Below are 24917 nucleotides of genomic sequence, written 5' to 3'. Positions count from 1 at the left end.
TAGTGGTTTTCTCCACTTCCTTCAATGTAAGTCTAAATTTGGCAATAAGGAGTTCATGATCTGAGCCACAGTCATCTCCTGGTCTTGTGTTTGCTGACTGTATAGAACTTCTCCATCTTTGGCTGCAAAGAATATAATCAGTCTGATTTTGGTGTTGGCCATCTGGTGATGTCCACGTGTAGTGTCTTCTCTTGTGTTGTTGAAAGAGGGTGTTTGCTATGACCCGTGTGTTCTCTTGGCAAAACTCTATTAGCTTTTGCCCTGCTTCATTCCGTATTCCATGGCCAAATTTGCCTGTTACTCCCTGTGTTTCTTGACTTCCTACTTTTGCATTCCAGTCCCCTATAATTAAAAGGACATCTTTTTTGGCTGTTAGTTCTAGAAGGTCTTGTAGGTCTTCATAGAACTGTTCAACTTCAGCTTCTTCAGTGTTACTGGTTGGGGCATAGACTTGGAATACCGTGATATCAAATGGTTTGCCTTGGAAACGAACAGAGATCATTCTGTCGTTTTTGAGATTGCATCCAAGTACTGCATTTCAGACTCTTTTGTTGACTATGATAGCTACTCCATTTCTTCTAAGAGATTCCTGCCCACAATAGTAGATATAATGGTCATCTGAGTTAAATTCACCCATTCCAGTCCGTCTTAGTTCTTTGATTCCTAGAATGTCGATGTTAACTCTTGCCATCTCCTGTTTGACCACTTCCAATTTGCCTTGATTCATAGACCTAACATTCCAGGTTCCTATGCAATATTGCTCTTTATAGCATTGAACCTAGCTTCTATTACCAGTCCCATCCACAACTGGGTGTTGTTTTTGCTTTGGCTCCATCCCTTCATTCTTTCTGGAGTTACTTCTTCGCTGATCTCCAGTAGCATATTATGCACCTACTGACCTGGGGTGGATGTTAATAAGTTTCCATCCAACTCCAGACCAGCCCGTTTTCTACTTCAGCAGTGTCCATCATGTGTTTTTTGTTTTGTTCTGGGAGTTATATATTGTTAATAAAGATTCAGGTCATTTAAGCTTTAGCAAAAGCAGATTAGTACATGTTCAATGTACAGTATTATGATTTAAATCATAAAGTTAGGTTATGAATCATGGAAGCATGAGGAAGAAAATCTATTGTTGTTTCCATGTCTTTCAGGGTGAGTACCAGTTATATAGCTTTTAAACTTGTAGTTGTCACATTTTTTAGACTTGAACATTTTCTAACTTTAATTTTACTTTGAAGGAACAAAAACATATCTTTTCAGGCTATCACAGTTGGCTACCAAAGTAAATAATTCCACTTGATTGATTTTTCCATCAGACATTTGACAAATGACATTTCAATTTCTTATTCAAATTCCTCATTGTTGGGCTCTATTATTTTCAATTTATTTTTAATTGGAGGATAATTACAGTGTTGTGTTGGTTTCTGCCATGTAACAATGTGAATCAGCCATAAGTATACATACATTCCATCCATCTTGAGCCTCCCTCCCAGCCACCCACCCTATCCCACCCCTCTAGGTCATTACAGAGCCCCTGATTGAGCTCCCTGCATTATACAGTGGTTTCCCATTTTATTCAGCCGTCTGTGGGGTCGCACAGAGTCAGACACGACTGAAGCGACTTAGCAGCAGTAGCAGCAGCGGTGTATATGCGTCAGTGCTACTATCTCGATTTGTTCTCCCCTCCCCTTCCCCCACTGTGTCCACAAATCTGTCTTCTATGTCTGCATCTCTATTCCTGCCCTGCAATAGGTTCATCGGTACTATTTTTTTTTTCTATATTTCATATGTATGTGTTAATATATGATATTTGTTTTTCTTTTTATGATCTGCTTCCTTCTGTACAACAGGCTCTAAGTTCATTCACCTCATTTCAACTGACTCAAATTCTTTCCTTTTTATGTCTGAGTAATATTCCTTTGTATTCATGTACCACTACTTCTTTAGCCATTCATCTGCTGATGGATGTCTAGGTTGCTTCTATGGCCTGGCTATTGCCATTAGCGGTACAGTGAACATTGGGATACATGTGTCTTTTTCAATTATGGCTTTCTTGAGGTATATGCCTACTAGTGGGATTTCTGGGTCATATGGTAGTTTTATTCCTAGTTTTTAAAGGCATCTCTATACTGCTTTCCATAGTGGCTATATCAATTTACATTCCCAACAGTGCAAGAGGGTTCCCTTTTCTCCACATCCTCTCCAGCTTTCATTGTTTTTAGATTTTTTGATGATGGCCATTCTGACCATTGTGAGGTGATACCTCATTGTAGTTTTAATTTTCATTTCTCTAATAATTAATGTTGAGCATTTTTTTCATGTGTTGGCCATCTGTATGTATTGTATGTTTGGAGAAAGTTTTCAAAATTTTTTATTGTTTTTAAAAAACAAAACAAGTTGGCCAACCCCTTGGCCTACTGTCTTAAAATATGGGGAAAAGTTCATGAAAACTCACACCCTGTGCAGCTGAGGGAGACGTGGAAGAGATTTTCAAGTGGTCTCACTTTGTGTGATGATTCCCTGTTTCATCAGGTGGAAATGGAGTCCTGGACAGCCTCTTGTCCTCAATATATCAGGAAAATAAAAATCCAAGTGAGAAGAGAACATACTCATGTTAAAATAAAAAAGCAAACTAACATACTGAATGAACATACTGATCTGAAAAATTACTCTGTAAAGGTCCCATCAATTCTCAGCATTAACAGAGAGAATTTCTATATTGACCTAAAAGGGCTGAAAAGTTCACTCTTAATCTTCTGGAAGCAAAATTTTTCTTTTCCATTGTCATTAACTGACTCTACTTGTGATATTAGAAGAGATGAGAACCCATCATGGTTGATTTAATGTTGTGTGTGTATCTGGTCCAAGTTGGTGCACTCTTCCAAGAAACCATGTGCAAATGGTTCACACTGTTGGGTAAATTCTGTGATACAGGGTGCCATCGCAATCTTTGGTCTTGTGCAGTATATCTATGAGGAGGGCATGGCAACCCACTCAAGTATTCTTGCCTGGAGAATCCCATGGACAGAGGAGCCAGGTGGGCTACAGTCCATGGGGTCACAAAGAATATGACACGACTGAGTGACTAAGCACAGCACAATATACCTATGCACAGAAAGTGAAGTCACTTATTCCGAGTCACTGGACATATGTGGTTGGATGACAGAACCCATATCTACAATCTGCTCCAATTTCTGAGGTCCGAGTCGGGGAGGAGAATACAGATATATGTCAGTTTAAAAATAATGTATCTATGTTGACATCAACTTTCACTTCCTGATTTTTAAAAGGAAATGTACTACATTTTTAAATACAATGAATATTTCTCCACAGGGGGAACATTTTTTAATTTGTTTTTGCCTGAAAGCCCAAAGCTTTTTTTTATTCTCAACTAGAGTTTCCTCACAATGGGTTTTTCGATGTAAGGAATTTCTTCTGTCGTTTTGAAGACTTGATGTTTAGCTTTCTCATTTATTCTAATGATATTCCATGCTATCATATCTGCTATTGGTTGGTATAAGTCACTGCAAATATAGACAAGATATAAGTAAATAACATCTAAAAATTCTTACTATGTCTGTTTTCCTTTTTCAGTATCTATACTGAGAGCACACCCCTGGACTCGCTTTGCTTTTGATTACATTTTACAAAAGGGCTTCCCTGATAGCTCAGTTGGTAAAGAATCTGCCTGCAATGCAAGAGACCTCAGTTCAATTCCTGGGTCGAGAAGATCCGCTAGAGAAGGGATAGGCTACCCATTTCAGTATTCTTGGGCTTCCCTTGTGGCTCAGCTGGTAAAGAATCCACCTGCAATGCGAGAGACCTGGGTTTGATCGCTGGGTTGGGAAGATCCTCTGGAGAAGGGAAAGGCTACCCACTCCAGTATTCTGGCCTGGAGAAATCTATGGACTGTATAGTCTATGAGATTGCAAACAGTTGGAATCAGTTGAGCGACTTTCACTCACGAAAGGATCTCCTTCAATTCACCCACTCTTATATCATGTAATACTTTATAACCTCCAATTTACAGACTGTATTTCACAGGTTACACTTTTGTATTGACTAACTCCCTGGGGTTGTGTGTTCTCTAAAATTGTTTTTTGATCATGTGTCCTGACTACAAAAAATGTTTCTTTCCTTCATTCAGTAAATTTCTATTAATAAAAAAAACTATGTCCCAAGCTCTGGGGTTAGAGTAATGAACAACAGGAAACACTTAGAGGAGCTTTACTCTGGTGAGAAGAAACACAGGTGTACTTCCGCACCAGTATGCTGTGTGCACTGAGGTAGATGGTCAGAACCACAGTGAGATGTCACTCAACACCTGTCAGCATGGCCGTCATCAGAAAGATCACAGGTAACAAGTGTTGGCAGGGATCTGGAGAAAAGGGAAGCCCAGTACGCTGTTGTAATTGTAAATTGGTGCAGGCTCTATGGAGAACAGCATGGAGGTTCCTCAAAAAACTAGAAATAGAGCGACCATAGGATCCAGCAAGTTTACTTGGCTATATATCCAAAAAAAAGAAAAACTCTAATTCAATGAGATATCTGCACCCCCATGTTTGCAGCAGTATTATTTACAATAGCCAAGATATGGAAGCAACCTAAGTGTTCATCAGCCGATGAATGACTAAAGAAGATGTGGCGCACACACACACACACACACACTCAATGGAATGTTAACCATGAAAGAGAATGCAATTTTGTCATTTGCACAACATGGACAGACCTAGAGGGTATTATGCTTAGTGAATGAAAAAAGTCAGACAGAAAAAGGCAAATATACTGTATGTTATCACTAATGAATGAATAAAACTAATGAATGAATATAACAAAAAAATACAAGAGGTGGATGGCTAAGTGGTAGAGGCTGAATATAGTCCCTTGGGTCTTGGAAGAGAGATAAGTACACACATCCAACTTTTGAATGATGCTCCATAGCATTTGGTTAACAAGCTCCCCCGTCAGTAAACTAGCAACCTATTTACACTTCAAGAAGGTCAACTTGGGATGTTTTTTACAGTAGGCAGTTTTTTGTTGTTGTTGTTTTTTGTTTTAAATTAATTTATTTTAATTGGAGGCTAGTTTCTTTACAATATTGTGGTGGTTTTCTCCATACATCAACATGAATCAGCCACGGGTGTACAGGTGTCCCCCCATCCTGAAACCTCCACCCACCTCCCTCCCCATCCGATTCCTCTGGGTTGTCCCAGAGTACCAGCTTTGAGTGCCCTGCTTCATGCATCGAACTTGCACTGGTCATCTATTTTACATATGGTAATATACATGTTTTAATGCTATTCTCTCATATCGTCCCACCCTCGAGTAGGCAATGTTTTATGAGTTCTTTGAAATTTCCATTGCAGAAGAATGCCTAAATTTTGTCCTATTTTTCTCTCTCCCTGGATTCTTCAGGGCTTTGTCTCTCACCCATTGATTTCATTTGTGACTTGAAATTTCACAGGCATCATAGTGTGATTCTTGAAATGACTGCTTGTTATGGAGAAGTAATAGCTAATATGTGATTGCTGTCAAAATATCCTGCTAAGGAGAGCACAAAATGGCCCACGTTTCATTATGAGTGATTTTTAAAGATGACATATGAACAGTAAGAGAATTGGGAGGTCCAATGAATAAATGGAAATACGCCTCTTATGTAGTTTACTTTGCGCTTTCTCTTTTCCCTGCAGGTTAATTGGCACGGCCACCATAGCCCTGAAGGACCTGATGGGTGACCAGAGCAGATCACTGCCCTACAAACTGGTCTCCCTGCTAAACGAAAGGGGACAAGAGACTGGGGTGAGCATTTCCCTCTTGTTGAATGGCTTTGGAGTGAGATGGTTAAGCACAAAGATTCATTAAGATAAGTGTGACATTATAATTAGCTCACTACACACACAAACACACATATACAAACCTATTGTTTTTGAGGTAAATAGGTGTATTTGCAAATGATATGGCCTCATCCTATACTCTTACTGACAATACTGCAGGTTAGATAAACTTGATTTTCTGTGGCAGAATCCTATAGCTCGAGTGGGACCCTCGCTTGGTACAGCTCTGTGCGTATTCACTTAGGTGTTAACATTTGTGTGGTGAGTGTAGCTCGTGTGTCAGACACACTTTGAAACATTCTGTAGAAGGTAATTCATTAATATTAGACCAGAATATCAAGATGTTCATATCATGATCTTTATACTTGTATTGGCAGCTGAATGTTTTCTGATCACAGCCTCTCTAAATAAGTATACACTGATATTGTCTGATATGAGACCAGCAGAGAGAGAGAGACTTTCTGAAATGTGCTATAAAAAATTTGACTCAAGTATCACAACTCTCAGATTTAAAAAAAAAAAGTGTACTTATTTATATTTTGGTTGTGCTGTATCTTCACTGCTATGAGGGCTATTCTGTAGTTCGGCACACAGGCTTCTCATTGCAGTGGCTTCTCTTCTTGCTGAGCTCAGGCTCTAGGGTGCCCAGGCTTCAGTACTTGCAACACATGGGCTCAGTAGTTGTGTTTCTCAGACTCTAAAGCACAGGCTTCGTAGTTGTGGCTCATGGGTTTAGTTGCTCTGCAGCACGTGGGATCTTCCTGGGCCAGGGATCAAACTCATGTCTCCTGCATTGGCAGGTGGACTCTTTGCTACTGAGCCACCAGTTAAATCAGATTTCTAAGATTGCTAACAAGCACTCATAAAGCTTGCCTTGTTAACCTCTGATGCCTTCATTTTCCGAACAATTTATTTTGGGTGGGAGTCTGGGCAAATGGGAGAAAGTTTAAAGTAAAAGAGGCCCTCCCTGTAGGCAAGAATACGTTAATGCCCATTAGGAATGTCGGTTTTGCTAGTCTAGTCTCCAAAACGTATAGGTTTGCTTTTAATCATAAAACGTGGATTCAGAATGTCAGCTGTCATCTATCTACCCAAAACCTGACTGTCAGAAATGATACTAAGGGAAGATGTAACAAGGCAGTGATGTTTCTGGGTATTTTTCTTCTCTTTAAAGCAGAGAAGGCAAGTGTATGTAGAACCCTGAAATGGCAGAACTGTGGTGATTGAATGGAGTAAGGAAGTGTAAGGTCCTGGCCCCCTGGTATCATCTCACCCCTATTAGGGGGCCTTCAGCACCTCTGAGAATCCTGAGGTTATTGGGAAACCATTGATGGTCAAGCCATTCATGGACTCTTCTAGGGTTTGAAGGTTGAATTCTTGGATTAGGTTTGGCAGTTGAGCTCCTAATTGCGTTCAGTTTTCCTATTGTTCACTTGTAGCCATGAGATACTGTTCTTCCAATTCTGTATTTGCCAAGAGACTGCTGCCAGAGACATCATTTGCTTTCCTGTTCAGTGTCTCCCAGGTTATAGTTCCTAAGTTGGCAAAGAATGTGCTGATCCATGTGGGAATATTCACTGATGACTAGACAGGTGGGAAAAAGCAGGGCAATACATAATGAATGTGTGTGTGTTAGAGTTTACCAGGTGTAGCAAAAGCAGCAAATGAAAGCGTGGGAGATGCCCATTTAAATTTGAATTTCAGATAAACAATGAGTCATTTTGTAGGATAGGTATGTCCCCAGTTTTATGCCCTATATTTTATCTGATAACCTGGGTAGAGTGTGAGTGTGCCCCATTCTTATTTTCAAAGGACATCTTTTATTCTGAGATTTATCCATCCTCATTCTTGCTGTTGAGATCCTTTATTTTGTGAAATGCTTATAACAGTAGATGGTAGTTGTGGGCATGCGTTTGACAAAATAAAATTAGTGACCCAATGTTGAGTCCCACTAGCAAACTCTTTTGAAATTTTATCGGTTTACTAAATATGAAAGTATAGGAAACTCTGCACTAAAATAATGCTCCACATGAGAAATTTAACTCAGATTTTTTAAATGGACATAATTTTATTTCCTATAATGAGTTTAGTATGTTTCTTCCTTTCTGATAATGAAAGTTTATGTAACATTTTCTGTTCTTCTACTTCCCTTGGCTTCTAGCCAACTTGGGGTCATATTTAATGCAAGAGGAGTGGTACTTATGTTCAGTTTCATATTTTGCCTATTTGTTTCCTCTTTCATCAGACTTGTTTCCCCTTTTTGAACCCCATTTTATGAATCACATTATGACTTTTTGTTAGCCACATAAAAATCTTTTTGGAAAGAAGTGTAAAAATTAATTTTAGCAATTAGCAAAGATGTCAGTGAGTGAACAAAAACCTTAATCACTTAGAATGAGCCTCTGGGACTGTCATTCTGTGATTGGAGGCCATCTGCAGCCTAGGAAGGAGGCTTGTGACAAGTTCTTGCTTGCTTGTCATAGCCTTCCTCCGGTTTATGAGGCTGCCCCTTAGCAATAATACACTTGGCAGCCTGTACTGGTACCTGCTTTTGCAAGTGTTTCCAGTTCACCTGGGCTCGTGTTTGGGAAGACAAGGAGGGTGTGTCACCCTTCTCTCTCTCTTCTCACTTTCCCATCCCCCTGCTCACTCCTTTGAAAACTGTTACTGCTGCTGAATTGATTTGTGTTGTGTCTGAAGCATTTTGATGCCCTGCACTGATTCTATCTGCAATGAATTTTTCTACCCAGGCCACAATTGACCTGGTGATTGGCTATCATCCACCTTCAGCTCCACATCCAAATGACCCCGGTGGGACCAGCGTGCCAGGCACAGGAGGTAAGCTGACTCTCCTGAAGGCCCAGCCTATGCCTTTAGTAGGGGAATCTACTAAAGGGACACAAGGACTCACCAGGAAAGCTTTCTTGTCACTAGACTCTATGGGCTTCCCTGGTGGTTCAGTCAGTAAAGAATCTGCCTGCAATGCAGGAGACCCAGGTTCCATCTCTGGGTTGGGAAGATCCCCTGGAGAAGGGAATTACTACCCAAACCAGTATTCTTGCCTGGAGAATTCCATAGACAGAGGAGGCTGGTGGGCTACTTTCCATGGAGTCGCAAAGAGCTGGACATGACTGAGCGACTAACATTTTCACTATTCACTTTCAGACTCTCTAAACTTCCCTGCCTAGCTACACAGGGCCCCGGGAGGCAGGTGGAGCTGCCCTGAATTGGGACATTACAAGAGTCTACCAAATACCCTTTAAAGGAGAAGAGACTGAGACAGTTCCTTGCTGTTCCTGAAATTCAGCCTCTGTACATGGGTGCTAGATTAAAGAGTTTTGGATCAAGTAGAAAGAAATAGCTTTATTGTTTTGCCAGGCGAAAGGGCCGCAGCTGGCTAATGCCTCAAGACTGTGTGTCTCACCCTGGAGGAAGTAGTGAGGAGTCACAGTGTTCAAGGAGTGGGGTGTGATCAGCTCGTGGACATTCTTCTGATTGGCCGGTGGTGAGGTAATTGGGAGTCAGCATCATCGACTTTCTGGTTCCAACCGGTCTGGGGTCCATGTGCTTGTGGGCAGCATACAGTGAGCTTCTTCCTCCTGGTTGGGGTTCCAGTATCTGCAAAACAGCTCAAAGGACGTGGCTCAGAATATTATCTATATAGTCCTTGAAGAACTAAAGGTCTTTGACTTTGCTTCATAGCTAAAGTATTATTATTTTGTCTGGCTTTACTGTTCTTTCTGCATGTTCTCACTTCTCTGATGAAATTTGTTCTTTGACTAAAGCTGTTATACAGACAAAAGGCAGGACATGAGTGGGGGGTCTGTTCTGGAAAGCCTCCTAGGTTCCTGCTTGGGTACCTGACTGAGCAGCCTCATGAGACCGCCCAGCACACAGACTCCAGCAGGACATCCCAGGCAAGGCTTTGCTTAGGGTTTGTAGCTTGCACCCTGGACGATGTCAGCTGGTTGTGAGTCTCAGGAGTGGTCTCTCCCTTCACATGTCTGCACCTCCTAAATGTGCCATCACCAGGCTGTGCGCTCAGTCTCCTGTCTCATGGGTTGAAGCCCCTCTCTCCCCCTTGGCCACAACCCCTTCCCACCTCCCAACAGCCCCCCTCTCCTTTAACCAAGTGCTTCTGGCTGCACAACCCACCTTGTGCTCCTTGTTCTCGGACGTGGGCTGGGGGTCATTCAGGGTGCTGCTCTGGATGGGGTTGGGTCTCGGGGTAAATTTGGGGCTGCAGGTGAATGGACATCTATAAGACAGTCAGGCCTTTCACACAGCGGAGTCCGAGCTCCTCCTGGTATCTTTCCAGGGTGACATGATGCTTCATGTCTCTCTGTGCCTTCTTCTGCCTGAAGGTGTGTCACCCCAGCCTTGCCGTGCACCCCAGGAAGGGAGGGCCCACTCACCCCACCATGCTCACTGCCACCTGGGCACTCTCCTTCCTGGGGGGGGGTGCCGTAACCCTGGTTCCTGCCAGTCTTGGTTCTCAGGACCTACCTTCTCTGCATTTCTCAGAACTCAGTGCTTTGACCACCTAACGGGTTTTCTCAGCACCTGCAGCAGCACCTCCTTTCCTGTCTCGTAGTGTCTGTCCCCTTCCTGTGTGACTTTCTGTCTGCCTCAGTCTCATCCCAGCCATTGCCCCCACTCACCCACCCTGCAGATGGCTGACTATTATGGTTTGGACCTAATTATTGACCCGGAAGTTGTGTGTTCAGCATTAGTTACCTGACTCCTTCCTCCTCAGAGATAGTTATGACTGACATAGCCCCTTACCTCTTATAAGGACACCAACACACCAGCAATGCACTCTGCCTTCACCCTCTTCCCAGTGGCACCTCAGGCACGCTGCTTGGTCCTCTAACTCTCTCGGCCTCACAAGGGCCTGGCAATGGCTCAGGAACATCTGTGGCTCCCTTTGCTGTCACAGCAGTGATGACAGATGCACCACAGAGGAAAGTGGGGTCCTGAGCAGCACTCCATGAGGGGATGGCCCGAGTGGTCCAACCCTATCCTTCCTGCCGCCTCCGCCGATGCCTACAGTCATCAGCATATGCTCTGGCCTGGGAAGGACAGTGGGTACTTTTTGGCCCAAAAAATGCACCCCCAACTGGTGGGCTGTCTGCTGGAGCCACTGAATTGGGGGAACCAGGGTGCCTTTTCTTACCCTGATATTTTCCCTAAGCCACTCCCTGTTTCCTGTTTCTTAGTTTCCTAAGGCTGCTGTAATAAGGTAATAAGAAACTAGTGGCTCGACCAATGGAAATGTGTCCTCTCTAGTTCTGGAGCCTAGATGTCTGGAGTCAAAGTGTCCAATGCTTGGTTCCCTCTAAGGACTGTTCCGTGTTTCAGTCCCAGCTTCTGGGGGTTGCTGCCAGTTCTTGGTGTCCCGTGGCTTGTAGACGCATCACTCTCGTCCCCACCTCTGTCATCACATCATGTTCTCCCTAGTGTCTCAGTCTCACATGGTGCTCTCTGCATGTCCGTGACCAAATTTCTCATCTTATTTGCACACCAGGCATTGGATTCAGTCCACCCTAATCCAGTGTGATCTCCGGTTAACTTGATTATGCCTGCAAGACCCTATTCCAAACAAGGTCACATTCTGAGGTTACAGATGGACATGACTTTTGAGAGGACACTATTCAACCCTGTATAGTGAAAGTGAAAGTCGCTCAGTCGAGTCTGACTCTTTGCAGACTCCTCTGTTGGTGGAATTCTCCAGGCAAGAATAAAGAAGCAGAGCCAGTATTTAGTGGAGCCATAATATTGGAGTGAAGCCACTCCCTTCTCCAGATCTTCCCAACCCAGGGATTGAACCTGGGTCTCCCTCATTGCAAGTAGATTCTTCACTGTCTGAGCCACCAGGGAAGCCCTTGTATACTGGTAGATAAAAGGCAGTTTCATTGTCTTTATTCCATTTCAAGAGCCAGGATAAAGGGCCCTTTTGTGATACCCTTTCAGCTGGGCCTTTAGAGTGGGGGGGGGGGAAATAGCTCTGAGGTTCATTCAAGTAGAAAGCATAAACTTATAGTTTATAGTGAACTAGCACCACACAGATTCTTAGTATTGAATATTTATGGAGTAAAGAAATTGGTTGTTGGGTATTCTGATTCGTTGCTTGGTGCTGCAGTGCTGAGGGTGGTGAATTCTTTAAGATACAGCTCCTGCTCTCCAGGAACTTTCAGCCAGGTTTGGAGACAAGACTTTTCCTGAAGGTATAACATTATGGATAACAGCAAGGGTTTTGGAGTCAGACCGGCCTCCACAGGTTGGATTCTGTGTCTGTTGTTAGTTAGCCATGTGACCTTGGTTAAGTCATTAGCCTTTCTGAATCTCTGTTTTCTTTTACTGTAAGGTGAGGAACATAGTAGGACATCGTCTGGAAAGACTAAATGAGATAATGCATAGAAAGCACTCAGCCCAGTGCCTGTCCTAGAGTAAGTCCTACATGAATGTGGTCTTTATTTGTACAAAAAATAATTCTGGATGACTTGTAGTCATGAGCTCAGTTGAGTGCCTCAGTCTTTATGAACATTCAAATTGTTTCTTCTAAAAAGGAGAGCTATTAGAAAAGAATGATCTGAGTCACGCTGAGATGACTAAGTGCTTTCTTGTTAAATATCAGGAAAAAAAAACAACGGATTGTGTCTTAGTGGACCAGGAAGATTTTGAGAATAAGCAGTTTACCAAGCTGTTGGGAGTACAGGCAGAGGTCCCATCTCCTGAGACAGACCCTTGTGAGCCCAAGCTCAGAAAACATGCCATTTCCCTGGAGCAAAGGCTGCTTCCTTAGCAATGAGAAAAACATCAACTCTTGAACTTTTAAACTCACTGGGGAGAAAACCCTTGCATCCAGACTCCCTTTGCCTGAGGCTCCTTCTCCTCGTGGGTTGTCTGGGTAGCACGGAGCTCCAGCAATGCTTATGGATTGAGTCTCCCATCCTCTTAGGAAGCTGACTCCCAGCAGGTTCTGTGGCGGGTGGCCAAGATCTGCTTCATAAATTCTTTTTAATATCTGATACTGCTGGATGAAGATAGGAAATGAGCCAGAACTTGGGTTCTGTTTATTTGAATTTCAAACAAAGAATGTTGATGAGCTGTGTACACAGGACAATTGTGTGTTAAAGTGTGAAATGACAGAGTGAAATTTCTCTATTCAAAAAATGAACAGGTTTCTTTGATCCGGAAGTACTGCCTTTGTTCTACAAGAGTAACCTTCACCATGACTGGGTTAAGGGTAGCATTCTGAATATTGATTTCATAATCTGGCTAAAAGAAACTTTTGTTCAACACTTAAAAAACTCTGAATGTTCTAGATTATCTGGATGTGTTAAGATAAAACTCTTTTTGTCTTAATATGACAATTCAACTAAGCAAGGATATCTTTGAGTCCTTAGTACAACTCAATGCTAGGGAAGACCCTAGGAACAAAAAACCAACAGCTTACAGTCTTGGAGGAAATAGGACTGAGAAACGTGAGACAGAGAAATGACAGCAGGGCAACCGTACCTCCTGCCATCACAGACTTTAACATACAGACGATCAGGCCCAGAAATTGGTTTTTCCACTTCCCTTAAATTTTTTTTTAAGTTTTTTTTTTTTTTTTTTTATGTGGACCACTTTTAAAGTCTTTAATCTGTTACACTATTGTTTCTGTTTTATGTCTTGCTTTTGGACCATGAGACTTTGGGGATCTTAGCTCTCTGATTAGAGATCAGCACCATCTGCATTCAAAGGCAAAGTCTTAACTACTGCACTGGCCCGCCAGGAAAGTCCCATCACTTCCCTTAAATTGACTCTTTAAAAAATGTTACAATTTTATATAAAAGTAATGAGTCTACTCCCTCTAATTTAAATACATCTTTTCAAAGTTTAAAATGTGACTTTGTTGGGGGTGTTTTTTTAGTTCAAAAGCAGTATCTGCTTATAAAATTATAAACACAGGGAATATAAGACATAAGAACATACAGACCTCTCATAGTGCCACCCTCCTGTGGTAACCACTGTCGACCACTACTGATGTTGATTTTTAAGGTTACCATCCACATAGTGGTTGGAAATATTAAGGATAGAACACAGAAGTGCAGACGTTCAGAAAAATTCAGCTCTGCAAATTGAAGAAACTAATTATGACCATAGATTATGGGAATGAAACAATCTGGAGGCTCTTTTTTTTTTTTTTCTTAAATACTTTTTAAGAGCAATGTTCAGATCAGATCAGATCAGTCGCTCAGTCGTGTCTGACTCTTTGCGACCCCATGAATCACAACACGCCAGGCCTCCCTGTCCATCACCAACTCCCGGAGTTCACTGAGACTCACGTCCATTGAGTCACTGATGCCATCCAGCCATCTCATCCTCTGTCGTCCCCTTCTCCTCCTGCCCCCAATCCCTCCCAGCATCAGAGTCTTTTCCAATGAGTCAACTCTTCGCATGAGGTGGCCAAAGTACTGGAGTTTCAGCTTTAGCATCATTCCTTCCAAAGAAATCCCAGGGCTGATCTCCTTCAGAATGGACTGGTTGGATCTCCTTGCAGTCCAAGGGACTCTCAAGAGTCTTCTCCAACACCACAGTTCAAAAGCATCAGTTCTTCGGCGCTCAGCCTTCTTCACAGTCCAACTCTCACATCCATATATGACCACAGGAAAAACCATAGCCTTGGCTAGACAAACCTTTGTTGGCAAAGTAATGTCTCTGTTTTTGAATATGCTATCTAGGTTGGTCATAACTTTCCTTCCAAGGAGTAAGCGTCTTTTAATTTCATGGCTGCAGTCACCATCTGCAGTGATCTTGGAGCCCAAAAAAATAAAGTCTGACACTGTTTCCCCATCTATTTGCCATGAAGTGATGGGACCGGATGCCATGATCTTTGTTTTCTTAATGTTGAGCTTTAAGCCAACTTTTTCACTCTCCTCTTTCACTTTCATCAAGAGTCTTTTAAGTTCCTCTTCACTTTCTACCATAAGGGTGGTATCATCTGCATATCTAAGGTTATTGATATTTCTCATGGCAATCTTAATTCCAGCTTGTGCTTCTTCCAGCCCAGCGTTTCTCATGATGTACTCTGCATATAAGTTAAATAAACAGGGTGACAGTATACAACCTTGACGTACTCCTTTTCCTATTTGGAACCAGTCTGTTGTTCCATGTCCAGTTCTAACTGTTGCTTCCTGATCTGCATACAAATTTCTCAAGAGGCAGGTCAGGTGGTCTGGTATTCCCATCTCTTTCAGAATTTTCCACAGTTTATTGTGATCCACACAGTCAAAGGCTTTGGCATAGTCAATAAAGCAGAAATAGATGTTTTTCTGGAACTCTCTTGCTTTTTCCACGATCCAGCGGATGTTGGCAATTTGATCTCTGGTTCCTCTGCCTTTTCTAAAACCAGCTTGAACATCAGGAAGTTCACGGTTCACATATTGCGGAAGCCTGGCTTGGAGAATTTTGAGCATTACTTTACTAGTGTGTGAGATGAGTGCAATTGTGTGGTAGTTTGAGCATTCTTTGGCATTGCCTTTCTTTGGGATTGGAATGAAAACGGACCTTTTCCAGTCCTGTGGCCACTGCTGAGTTTTCCAAATTTGCTGGCATATTAAGTGCAGCACTTTCGCAGCATCATCTTTCAGAGCAATGTTAGTTTACCACAAAATTGAGCAAACTATACAGAGATTTCCCATATACCCTCTGCCCCTGCCTATGCATGGCTTTCCCCACTATAAACGTCACTCAGCAGAATGTACTTTTTTTTAATTTACAAAGGATGAACCTTCATTGACATATCATAATCATCCAAAGTCCATAGTTTACCTTAGAGCTCACATTTGGTGTTGTACATTCTAAGGTTTGGACAAACGTATAATGATATATATCTGTCGTTATAGTATCATGCAGAATATTTTAATTGCCCTAAAAATCTTCTGTGCTTTGCATATTCATCTTCTCCCCAGCCACACCCCCTAACCTTTGGAAACCACTGGTGTTTTCATTGTCTCCATAGTTTTGCCTTTTCCAGAATATTATAGAGTTGGAATCAGTCACAGTATACAGTATACAGTCTTTTCCGATTGGTTTCTTTCACTCAGTAATGTGCATTTAAGCTTCCTCTATGTCTTTTCTTGACTTGGTAGCTCTTTTTTTTTATTTCTGAATAATACTCTATTGTCTGGATTTACCATAATTTATTTACCCATTCACCTACTGAAGGACATCTTGGTTGCTTCCAAGTTGCAAGGCAGTTATAAGTAAAGCTGCTATAAATATCCGTGTGCAGATTTTTGTGTGGACATAAGTTTTCAACTCCTTTGGATAAATACCAAGGGGCATGATTGCTGGATGATAGGGTAAGGTATCGGAGAAGGCAATGGCACCCCATTCCAGTAATTCTGCCTGGAAAATCCCATGGACAGAGGAGTCTGGTGAGCTGCAGTCCATGGGGTCGCAAAGAGTTGGACACGACTGAGCGACTTCACTTTCACTTTTCACTTTCATGCATTGGAGAAGGAAATGGCAACCCACTCCAGTGTTCTTGCCTAGAGAATCCCAGGGATGGGGGAGCCTGGTGGGCTGCCGTCTATGGGGTTGCACAGAGTCGGACACGACTGAAGCGACTTAGCAGCAGCAGCAGGGTAAGGTGTGCGTAGTTTGTAAGAAACCATCAAACTGCCATCCAAAGTGGCTGTACCAGTTTACATTCTCACCAGCAATTGAGGAGAGTTCCTGTTGCTCCGTATTCTTATCAACATTTGGTATTGTCAGTGTTTTGGATTTTGACCATTCTAATATCTGTGTAGTGGTATCTCATTGTGTTAATTTGCATTTCTCTGATGACGTAAGATGTAGAACATCTTTTCATATGCTTATTTACTAACTGTGTGTCTTCTTTGATGAGGTTTCTGTTAAGATCTTTGGCCTGTTTTTAAACCAGGTTGTTTATTTTGTGATTGTCAAGTTTTAAGAGTTTTTTGTATATTTTGGGTAACAGTCCTTTATCACGTGTATCTTTTGTAAATGTTTCCTCACCATCTTGGCTTGTCTTCTAATTATCTGGATATTGTATTTCGCAGAACAGAAGTTTTCAATATTAATGAAGCCTAGCTTATCAATGACGGCTTTCGTGGATCAGATCTTTGGTGTTGTATCTAAAGGGTTCATTTTTTTTTTAATTGATTTGGCTACACTGGGTCTTAGTTGTGACATGTGGGATCTTCGATGAATTGCTGCATGTGGGATCATTAGTTGTGGCATGCAAACTCTTAGTTGCACATGTGGGATTTAGTTCCCCAATCAGGGATTGAATCCTGGCTCCCTGCAGTGGGAGCACAGAATCTTAGCCACTGGACAATCAGGGAATTCTTTAAGAGGTTCATTTTTAAGGAAGGCTTCCTTGAAGCTCTTAATGTCAAAATGACAAAGGCTGCATACCCTGGGGCCTTGGTGACTTAACTGAACATGAATGGTGTCAAAAAGTCCACTTTTCTTTGCTTGCCTCTTGAGACTGTTCCTATGACAGAGGGGTGGGCTGACTCAGACCACAAGCTTGACATTCTGAAAGTTTGTTATTTTGCTGACTTGGTTTGCCAGATGTCATTTAGTTTGACTGGAACCTACATTCCCATGGCCAGAATAAACTATTTTTAAAATCTCACATCTATTTTTGAAGAACAATCTGTTTAAAGTGTATATCCTTTGGTTCTAGAAATGCAAAAAAAAAAAAAAGTAGCTAGACTTGGCTGCTTCAAATTCATTCCATTCCACGGATGCCAAAGTCATTTTGCTTGAAGTTAAATTTAGTCCAGTTCAGAAAACACTTACTGACACCTGTCTGTGGAGCATACAGAAGAGAGAAAGGAATTATTTGCCACCAAGGAGCTTGTGTTTCAGTACAGAGGTAAGATATAAACATAATTGTAGATCAGAGCTAAATATAATAAATTCCTCAAGGGAAGACTAAGCTAATTATTACATGGGAAACAATTTCTTAGAGAAAATACTTTTGGGGCTATATTTCAACTGTGTATCTTTATTACTTAGTACAGCACTTGGAAAACCATAATTGTTCAATAAATGCTCAGTTGATTGAGTGAATGAATGAATGAGTGAATGGTGGATGAGCAATAGATACAGTTTAAATTTTTGTTCAAGAAGGGCATTTTGGTGAACACCAGAGTATAGGCCAAAGTGACTGATACATCCAGAGAGTAATAAAATGGAAGCATGTTCCTGAGGTCTAGGAGTACCAGACTGAGGATAGTGTTTTTTTTCAATGGAATATTTATTTTAAATTAAAGATTTTTTTTGGCGGTGCTGGGTCTTTGTTGCTGCTTGGGTTTTTCTCTAGTTGTGGCAAGCGGGGGCTACTTGCTAGCTGTGGTGTGCAGGCTTCTCACTGTAGCGGCTTCTCTTGTTGCGGAGCACAGGCTCTAGGGCAAGTGGACTCAGTGGCTGCAACTCCCAGACTCTGTAGAGCTCAGGCTTAGTCGGTGTGGTACATGGTCTTAGCTGCTCCGTGGCATGTGGGATCTTCCTGGACCAGGGAGGTGAATTCTTTACCGCTTCACATTGGCTGGCGGATTCTTTACCACTGAGCCACCAGGGAAGCCCCCAGACTGAGGATTAATAGACCTTGAGGATCCATGGAAAACGTTCTGGACAAGGGACTGTTGTTCAGAGCTGCCCTGAAACATGACCAATGTGTTAGAACATCAGTTGTAGGCACTCTTTCTGTGATTGGGTCTCTAATTGGCTTTATCCAGCAAATTGATGGTATTAGACTATTTCTCCCACTGAGGATATTTAGGAAAATCAAAGTGATCATAATACACAGATGGTTCTTAAATATTAGACACAGTAAAATCATCAGGGGAAATCTTTAAATGTACAGATTTCCAGCACCTAGCTTCAGAGACTGATCTGAAGTGCAATCCCTCCAGTGTGTATGGTTAACAGGAACTTCCAGGAGATCCTGATGAAGGCTGATGTTGTTTTTGTTTTTTAAATATTATTCATTTCAGTAATTTATTTGGCTGCCCCATTTCTTAGTTGTGTCCCTCTGGATCTTCAGTCTTCCTTGTGTCTTGCAGGATCTTCAGTTGCAGCCTATGAACTCTTAGTTGCAGTATGTGGGATCTAATCCAGGCCCCCTGCATTGGGAGTATGGAGTCTTAGCCACTGGATCACCAGGGAAGCCCCTGAAGGCCAGTTTTGGAGTTCACGTTGAGAAGCCCTAGAGTTGAGCATTTTAATCTGGTTAATGTTATCTTGTCCAGACTCAGAGCTCTTGGGCAGCATTTCCTAGATGGGCTCATGGTGTCCATCGATCAAAGGCAGATGCTGCCAGACTTTCCCTGCAAGCCCATGTTTGTATCGCTGTTCAGTTACAGACCTTTCTATGGTACCTTTGCTTTGGTCAATGTATTGGAACTATTCCATAAGATTGTTAGGGCCCATATAGTGTGATTTACCCCAAAAACCAGAGTAGAGAGAATGAATTGCTCACGCTTGAATGCAGACATTTATTCCAGCATGTTAGAAACCCAGCAAAGTTATTATTCAACATTCCAGATAAATCAGCATGTCATCTCCAAAATATTTTCATGCTTATAAATTTACTCTCTCCTGTTCTGCTTCATACTTTTTAACTTGCACTGATTGTATCATACCAACTCTTGGTCCTGATTTTGCCATGACCTTTGGCCCAGGGTAATTAAATTCTGCCTTAACCAGTACCACCATTTAACAAGACCTTGTCATGAGAAGCATAGTTAGTATCACAGGCAGAGATTGACATTCTAGGACTCTGGAAAAACAAGGTTGCTGTGTTTAGGAACAGGAAATAGTAAATATTGACCAAAAAAAAAATTCATATAGAAAGAAGGCTCCATCAAGGAATGAAAGAAGATTAGCTGGGATGGTGACCCAAGAAGTGCATAGGTGGAAAAGATGAGAGGCATGGGAAGTGTTTGGATAAAGGTGCTTGCTGGTCAGGATGGTCCTGGTCACCCTGATTGCCTGTTTTCTCTGTGAAATAAGAAGTAAGATCATTAGTTGATGGTGAGGAGGACAGAGCATTGGACACTTTCAAGGTAAAAGTAGGTGGGAGTTCAAAAGGGTAGAGGGATTTGACCGTCTTGGCCAATCAATGGCCATCTCAAACCAAGATTTAGGACAACTTGGAGGTAGATGCCTTGGTATGATACCTGGTCAATCCTGTGAGTCCGCTGAAGGTTTGAGATCATGAAATTAAAGTGACACTAGTCAGACACAGCTGAGCGACTTCACTTTCACTTTTCACTTTCATGCACTGGAGAAGGAAACGGCACCCCACTCCAGTGTTCTTGCCTGGAGAATCCCAGGGACGGCGGAGCCTGGTGGGCTGCCGTCTATGGGGTTGCACAGAGTCGGACATGACTGAAGTGACTTAGCAGTAGCAGTCAGTAAGGTGTGTGTCCAAGTTCAGTTATCTTTGTGAATGAGTGTAGTCAGTGGAGAGTCAAATGAACCAGGTGAATACGATCAAGGGAGGGATTGAGGGGCACCTAGAGGCGTAGTTGCCGTGTTAGATCCCGTAACCTGAGGGGTTGGGAGAAAAGCAAGGACATGAAGGAAGTGGGAGCGGGGACACGATGTGATCCATAGCTTGTGGCAGCATGTGTGGCTGCAGACTATGGACTGGAGTGCCAGAAGGACCAAACTGGAAAGATCTGAAAGATGGCCAGTGTAGTGGGTCGAACAGTGTCCCCCGCTCCCCACTTCCAGTCTACACAGAACCTCAGAATGTGAACTATTTGGGAACAGGGTCTTTCCAGAATGTAATCTGTTAAAATGAAGTCATCCTTAAATAGACCGGACCCGAAGGTCAATGACTGGTGTCCTGTGAGAAAAGGTGAGGACCCATGGATACGTGGGGGAGGAGGCAGAGATTAGAGTGATGCAGCCACGAGCCAAGGAACAGGCCAGGAGCCACCAACTAGTAAGAGGCAGGGAAGGATTTTTCTCTAAAGGCTTCTGAGGGAGCATGGCCCTGCCAACACCTTGGTTTTAGAATCTTGGGATTTGGGTCTCTCAGAATAAATTTCGGTTGTTTTAAGCCACTCAGTTTGTGCTGCTGCTGCTACTGATGCTAAGTCACTTCAGTTGTGTCCAACTCTGTGCGACCCCATAGATGGCAGCCCACCAGGCTCCCCCATCCCTGGGATTCTCCAGGCAAGAATACTGGAGTGGGTTGCCATTTCCTTCTCCAGTGCATGAAAGTGAAAAGTGAAGTCGCTCAGTTGTGTCTGACTCCTAACAACCCCATGGACTGCAGCCCACCAGGCTCCTCCCTCCATGGGATTTTCCAGGCACGGTTTGTGCTACTTGGTTACAACAGTCCTAGGAATAAATTACCACCAGCAACTTCCTATTCAGTCAGCAGTTCCTGGTTTACTGTTGCTCCCTGTGGTTATGAAACACTCATACTTTGTAGATCCTCTTAGCCGTTCTTCAGCTTACGCCTGGGTCTCAGTACAGAGCATGCCAGCACAGCGGCTCAAGTTGGGTAGTGAAACAGCTTGTGCTGTGTGAAGTTTGGCAGTGCCCTAAGGGCCCTGGTCCTTCTTTGGAACACTTAGGGTGTCAGCATTGTTTAATCTTGTGCAGCTTCCCCCCACATAAAGGGGTGATTTCCTGCCCAAATAAACTTTCTCCTGCTACTCGGAGATGCAGGTGGTAGGGATCACTTGGTGCAGTTTCCTGCTGATCCTTCCTTTCAACCTGAAGTCTGACTAGCAGAAGGTGTTTGCAGAATAAACTGGTTCTTTGTCTCCTGCAGGCTCTTTCTGGAGCATCCATCAAGAGGTTAGTGATTAGGGCTTGTTCAGAGCCCAGCACTGCAAAGGGCTATGATTTACCACTTCCTCTGCCATAAACAATGGAAACAGTGACAGACTTCATTTTCTTGGGCTCCAAAATCACTGCAGACAGTGACCACAACCATGAAATTAAGATGTTTGCTCTTTGGAAGAAAAGCTATGGCAAACCGAGACAGCATATTAAAAAGCAGAGACATCATTTTGCCTACAAAAGTTCATGTAGTCAAAACTACGGTTTTTCCAGTAGTCATGTGCAGATGTAAGAGTTGGACCATAAAGAAGGCTGAGCACTGAAGAACTGATGCTTTCAAACTGTAGTGCTGGAGAAGACTCTTGAGCATCCCTTGGACTGCAAGATCAAACCAGTCAATCCTAAAAGAAATCAACCCTGACTATTCATTGGAAGGACTGAAGCTAAAGCTCCAATACTTTGGCCCCCTGATGAGAAGAGCTGACTCATTGGAAAAGACTCTGATGCTGGGAAAGATTGGGGGCAGGAGAAGAAGGTTGGATGGCATCATCAACTCAGTGGACATGAGTTTGAGCAAATTCTGGGAGATAGTGAAGGACAGGGAAACCTGGCGTGCTGCAGTCCATGGGGTCCCAAAGAGTTGGACATGACTGAGCGACCGAACAACAGCAACAACAACTGCCATGAATAACCACCAACCCCACATGGAACAGTCCACAGCAGGGAGGAAATCCTTTTTGGGCCGAGAATGGCCCAAGGACATTCATCTTAGTTGTTGTGTGTGCACAGTCCTGTCTGACTCTTTGGAACCCCATGGACTAGAGCCCACCAGGCTGCTCTGTCCATGGGATTTTTCCCAGAAGAATACTGGAGTAGGTTGCCATTTCCTCCTCCAGGAGTTCTTCACAACCCAGGGGTTAACCCCACATTTCCCATGTCTTCTGCATTGGCAGGTGGATACTTTACCACCAAGCCACCGGGGAAGCCCTTGTCTTAGATGGAGGAAACCTAAAGCATGTGGCCCAGCCATTGCCCAGTCTGAAACAGGTTTGCACAAGGGGAGCCTGACCCTCTGGGCTTCCCTAAGGCTGGAGCCAGGTTTGAGAGGGGCAACCCCTAACCATAGTGTGCTCTTGCCTGAGCTCCCAGTGGGAACTTTGCCAGACTGCTGGAGAACGATACCAGAAAGCTGGAGTAAGGGTCAGGATGTCCTCATTCCACATTCATCAAGCCCCTGCTGTGGACAAGGAGGGAGTGTGTCCAGCACGGGGCAGGTACAAAGAAGAGAAGGGCAAGCCCCCTGCTTCTGAATAGTGGATGGTAGTAGGAGGCCCACAGTCCAACAGATGCAAGATCACGTGGTGAGGTGCTAGCAGGAGAAGGGATTCTTTCCATCCGGTGCGAATGGGTGGGACAGACTAAGACTGTTTCATCTGGAACTTGAGGGAGGTGAGGAGCCCACCTGGTGGAGAACAGTAGGAAGGGCATCCTGAGAACTTGCATCCAGGCAGCAGGCAAGCCCTTCTTTTGATGCTTCTTTAAGAACAGAGAAGAAGAAAATCTAGGAAATTTACTTTATTTCTTTTGGCTGTGCTATGCAATGGAGAAGGCAATGGCAACCCACTCCAGTACTCTTGCCTGGGAAATCCTATGGACAGAGGAGCCTGGTAGGCTAGTCCATGGGGTCGTGAAGAGTTGGACCCGACTGAGCGAATTCACTTTCACTGTTTACTTTCCTGCTCTGGAGAAGGAAATGGCAACCCACTCTAGTATTCTTGCCTGGAGAATCCCAGGGACGGGGGAGCCTGGTGGGCTGCCGTCTATGGGGTCGCAGAGTCGGACACAACTGAAGCAACTTAGCAGCAGCAGCAGCAGCAGCGCTATGCAAACTGCGAGATCATAGTTCCCTGATCAGGGATCAAACCCATGTACCCTGTATTGGGAACACAGAGTCTTAACTGCTAGACTGCCAGGGAAGTCCCAAACCTAGGAAATTTAGACTGGAGAATGACGAATAGTGTGGAAACTTAAAAGCGCCTTTAAGGAGAAGGAGGAAAAAAAGAGGGTTGGAGATTTCATTGTGTGAATTAACAGTGCTGAAACTGGATAGATCAAAGGAAATGTCAAACAATTAAGCAGGTAGCAAGCCCTGCAGGCCTAGAGGAAGAGCATTCCAGGAAGGAGAACAGCAGTTGCAAATTCTTTGGATTGGGAGGAAATGGAATTTGCTTGAGGAAAAAGCAAGGCCAGTGTTTCAAAATGCTGGGAAGAGATAATCATCAAGGGTTTTGCTTCTCTCTTAGAACTGAGTTAGCTAGAGTCAGTTTCTGTGCCTGCAAGTAAAAGATAGTTAATAGCGAGTTGCGTTCTTTCAGGAGTTCTGTTTTTCTATTGATAACCTCTGTGTTTTTTGAGGCAATGTCACTTTGTTTTGTTAACAGGTACGTTGATTATCTGTTAAGATTACTGTTTTGTTATTGCCCTTTGTGAGTTTCCTTGTCTGTTTTGCTTGTTCTTTCAGATAAAATTTACTGTTTTATTAATGTTGCCAAAAATTGTCAGTAAAATTAGCAATTATAGAAATAAAATGTTTTTTAGGAAAAAAAAAAAGAATAGGGAAGAAGAGACCCAGATTATTGTGTAGAGGGCTGCTGCTGCTAAGTCATTTCAGTCGTGTCCGACTCTGTGCAACCCCATAGACGTCAGCCCACCAGGCTCCCCCGTCCCTGGGATTCTCCAGGCAAGAACACTGGAGTAGGTTGCCATGTCCTTCTCCAATGCATGAAAGTGAAAAGTGAAAGTGAAGTCATGCAGTCGTGTCCGACTCCTAGCGACCCCATGGACCGCAGCCTACCAGACTCCTCCATCCGTGGGATTTTCCAGGCAAGAGTACTGGAGTGGCAGAGGTAGCCATTCTTCACCTGTGGCTTCTCTGGGGTTTCCTGGTGTCCTGACAAAGATATTGAGGAACCAGGAAGAGAGCATTGCCTTTACTAGATCCAGTCATAAACCAGTGAGGGAGAACGCGGATGTGGTCTTGGTTTTAGCTCAGTTCTTAATAATGTAACAAGTTGTTTCTGCTTTCTGGACCTCAGTTTTTCTACCTATAAAACAGGGTGAGGGGCAGGTTGGATTTAAGATCTTTTTTTGAAAAAAAAAAAAAAATTTATCTTTATGCTCTTGATTTTTCTAGTTTCTTTTATATAGCTATTTTTGACTGCGCTGGGTCTTTGTTGCTGTGTGAGCTTTCTC

General features: G+C 43.1%; 1 protein-coding gene across 6 annotated transcripts in view; it reads left to right on the top strand.

The window, feature by feature from the left end:
- MYOF (myoferlin) overlaps positions 1-24917 on the top strand; it is a 180291-nt gene that overhangs the window by 46187 nt on the left and 109187 nt on the right. For all 6 annotated transcript variants that reach the window (NM_001193212.3, XM_024985591.2, XM_024985588.2 and 3 more), the window contains 2 exon segments: positions 5691-5799; positions 8585-8672. In NM_001193212.3, the coding sequence (NP_001180141.2) occupies positions 5691-5799; positions 8585-8672 (197 nt within the window).

Source organism: Bos taurus, chromosome 26 (assembly GCF_002263795.3).
Source record: "Bos taurus isolate L1 Dominette 01449 registration number 42190680 breed Hereford chromosome 26, ARS-UCD2.0, whole genome shotgun sequence".
Lineage (NCBI taxonomy): Eukaryota > Metazoa > Chordata > Mammalia > Artiodactyla > Bovidae > Bos > Bos taurus.
The sequence above is the reverse complement of the archived record's forward strand: the minus strand, read 5'-3'. Positions and strand labels throughout refer to the sequence as shown.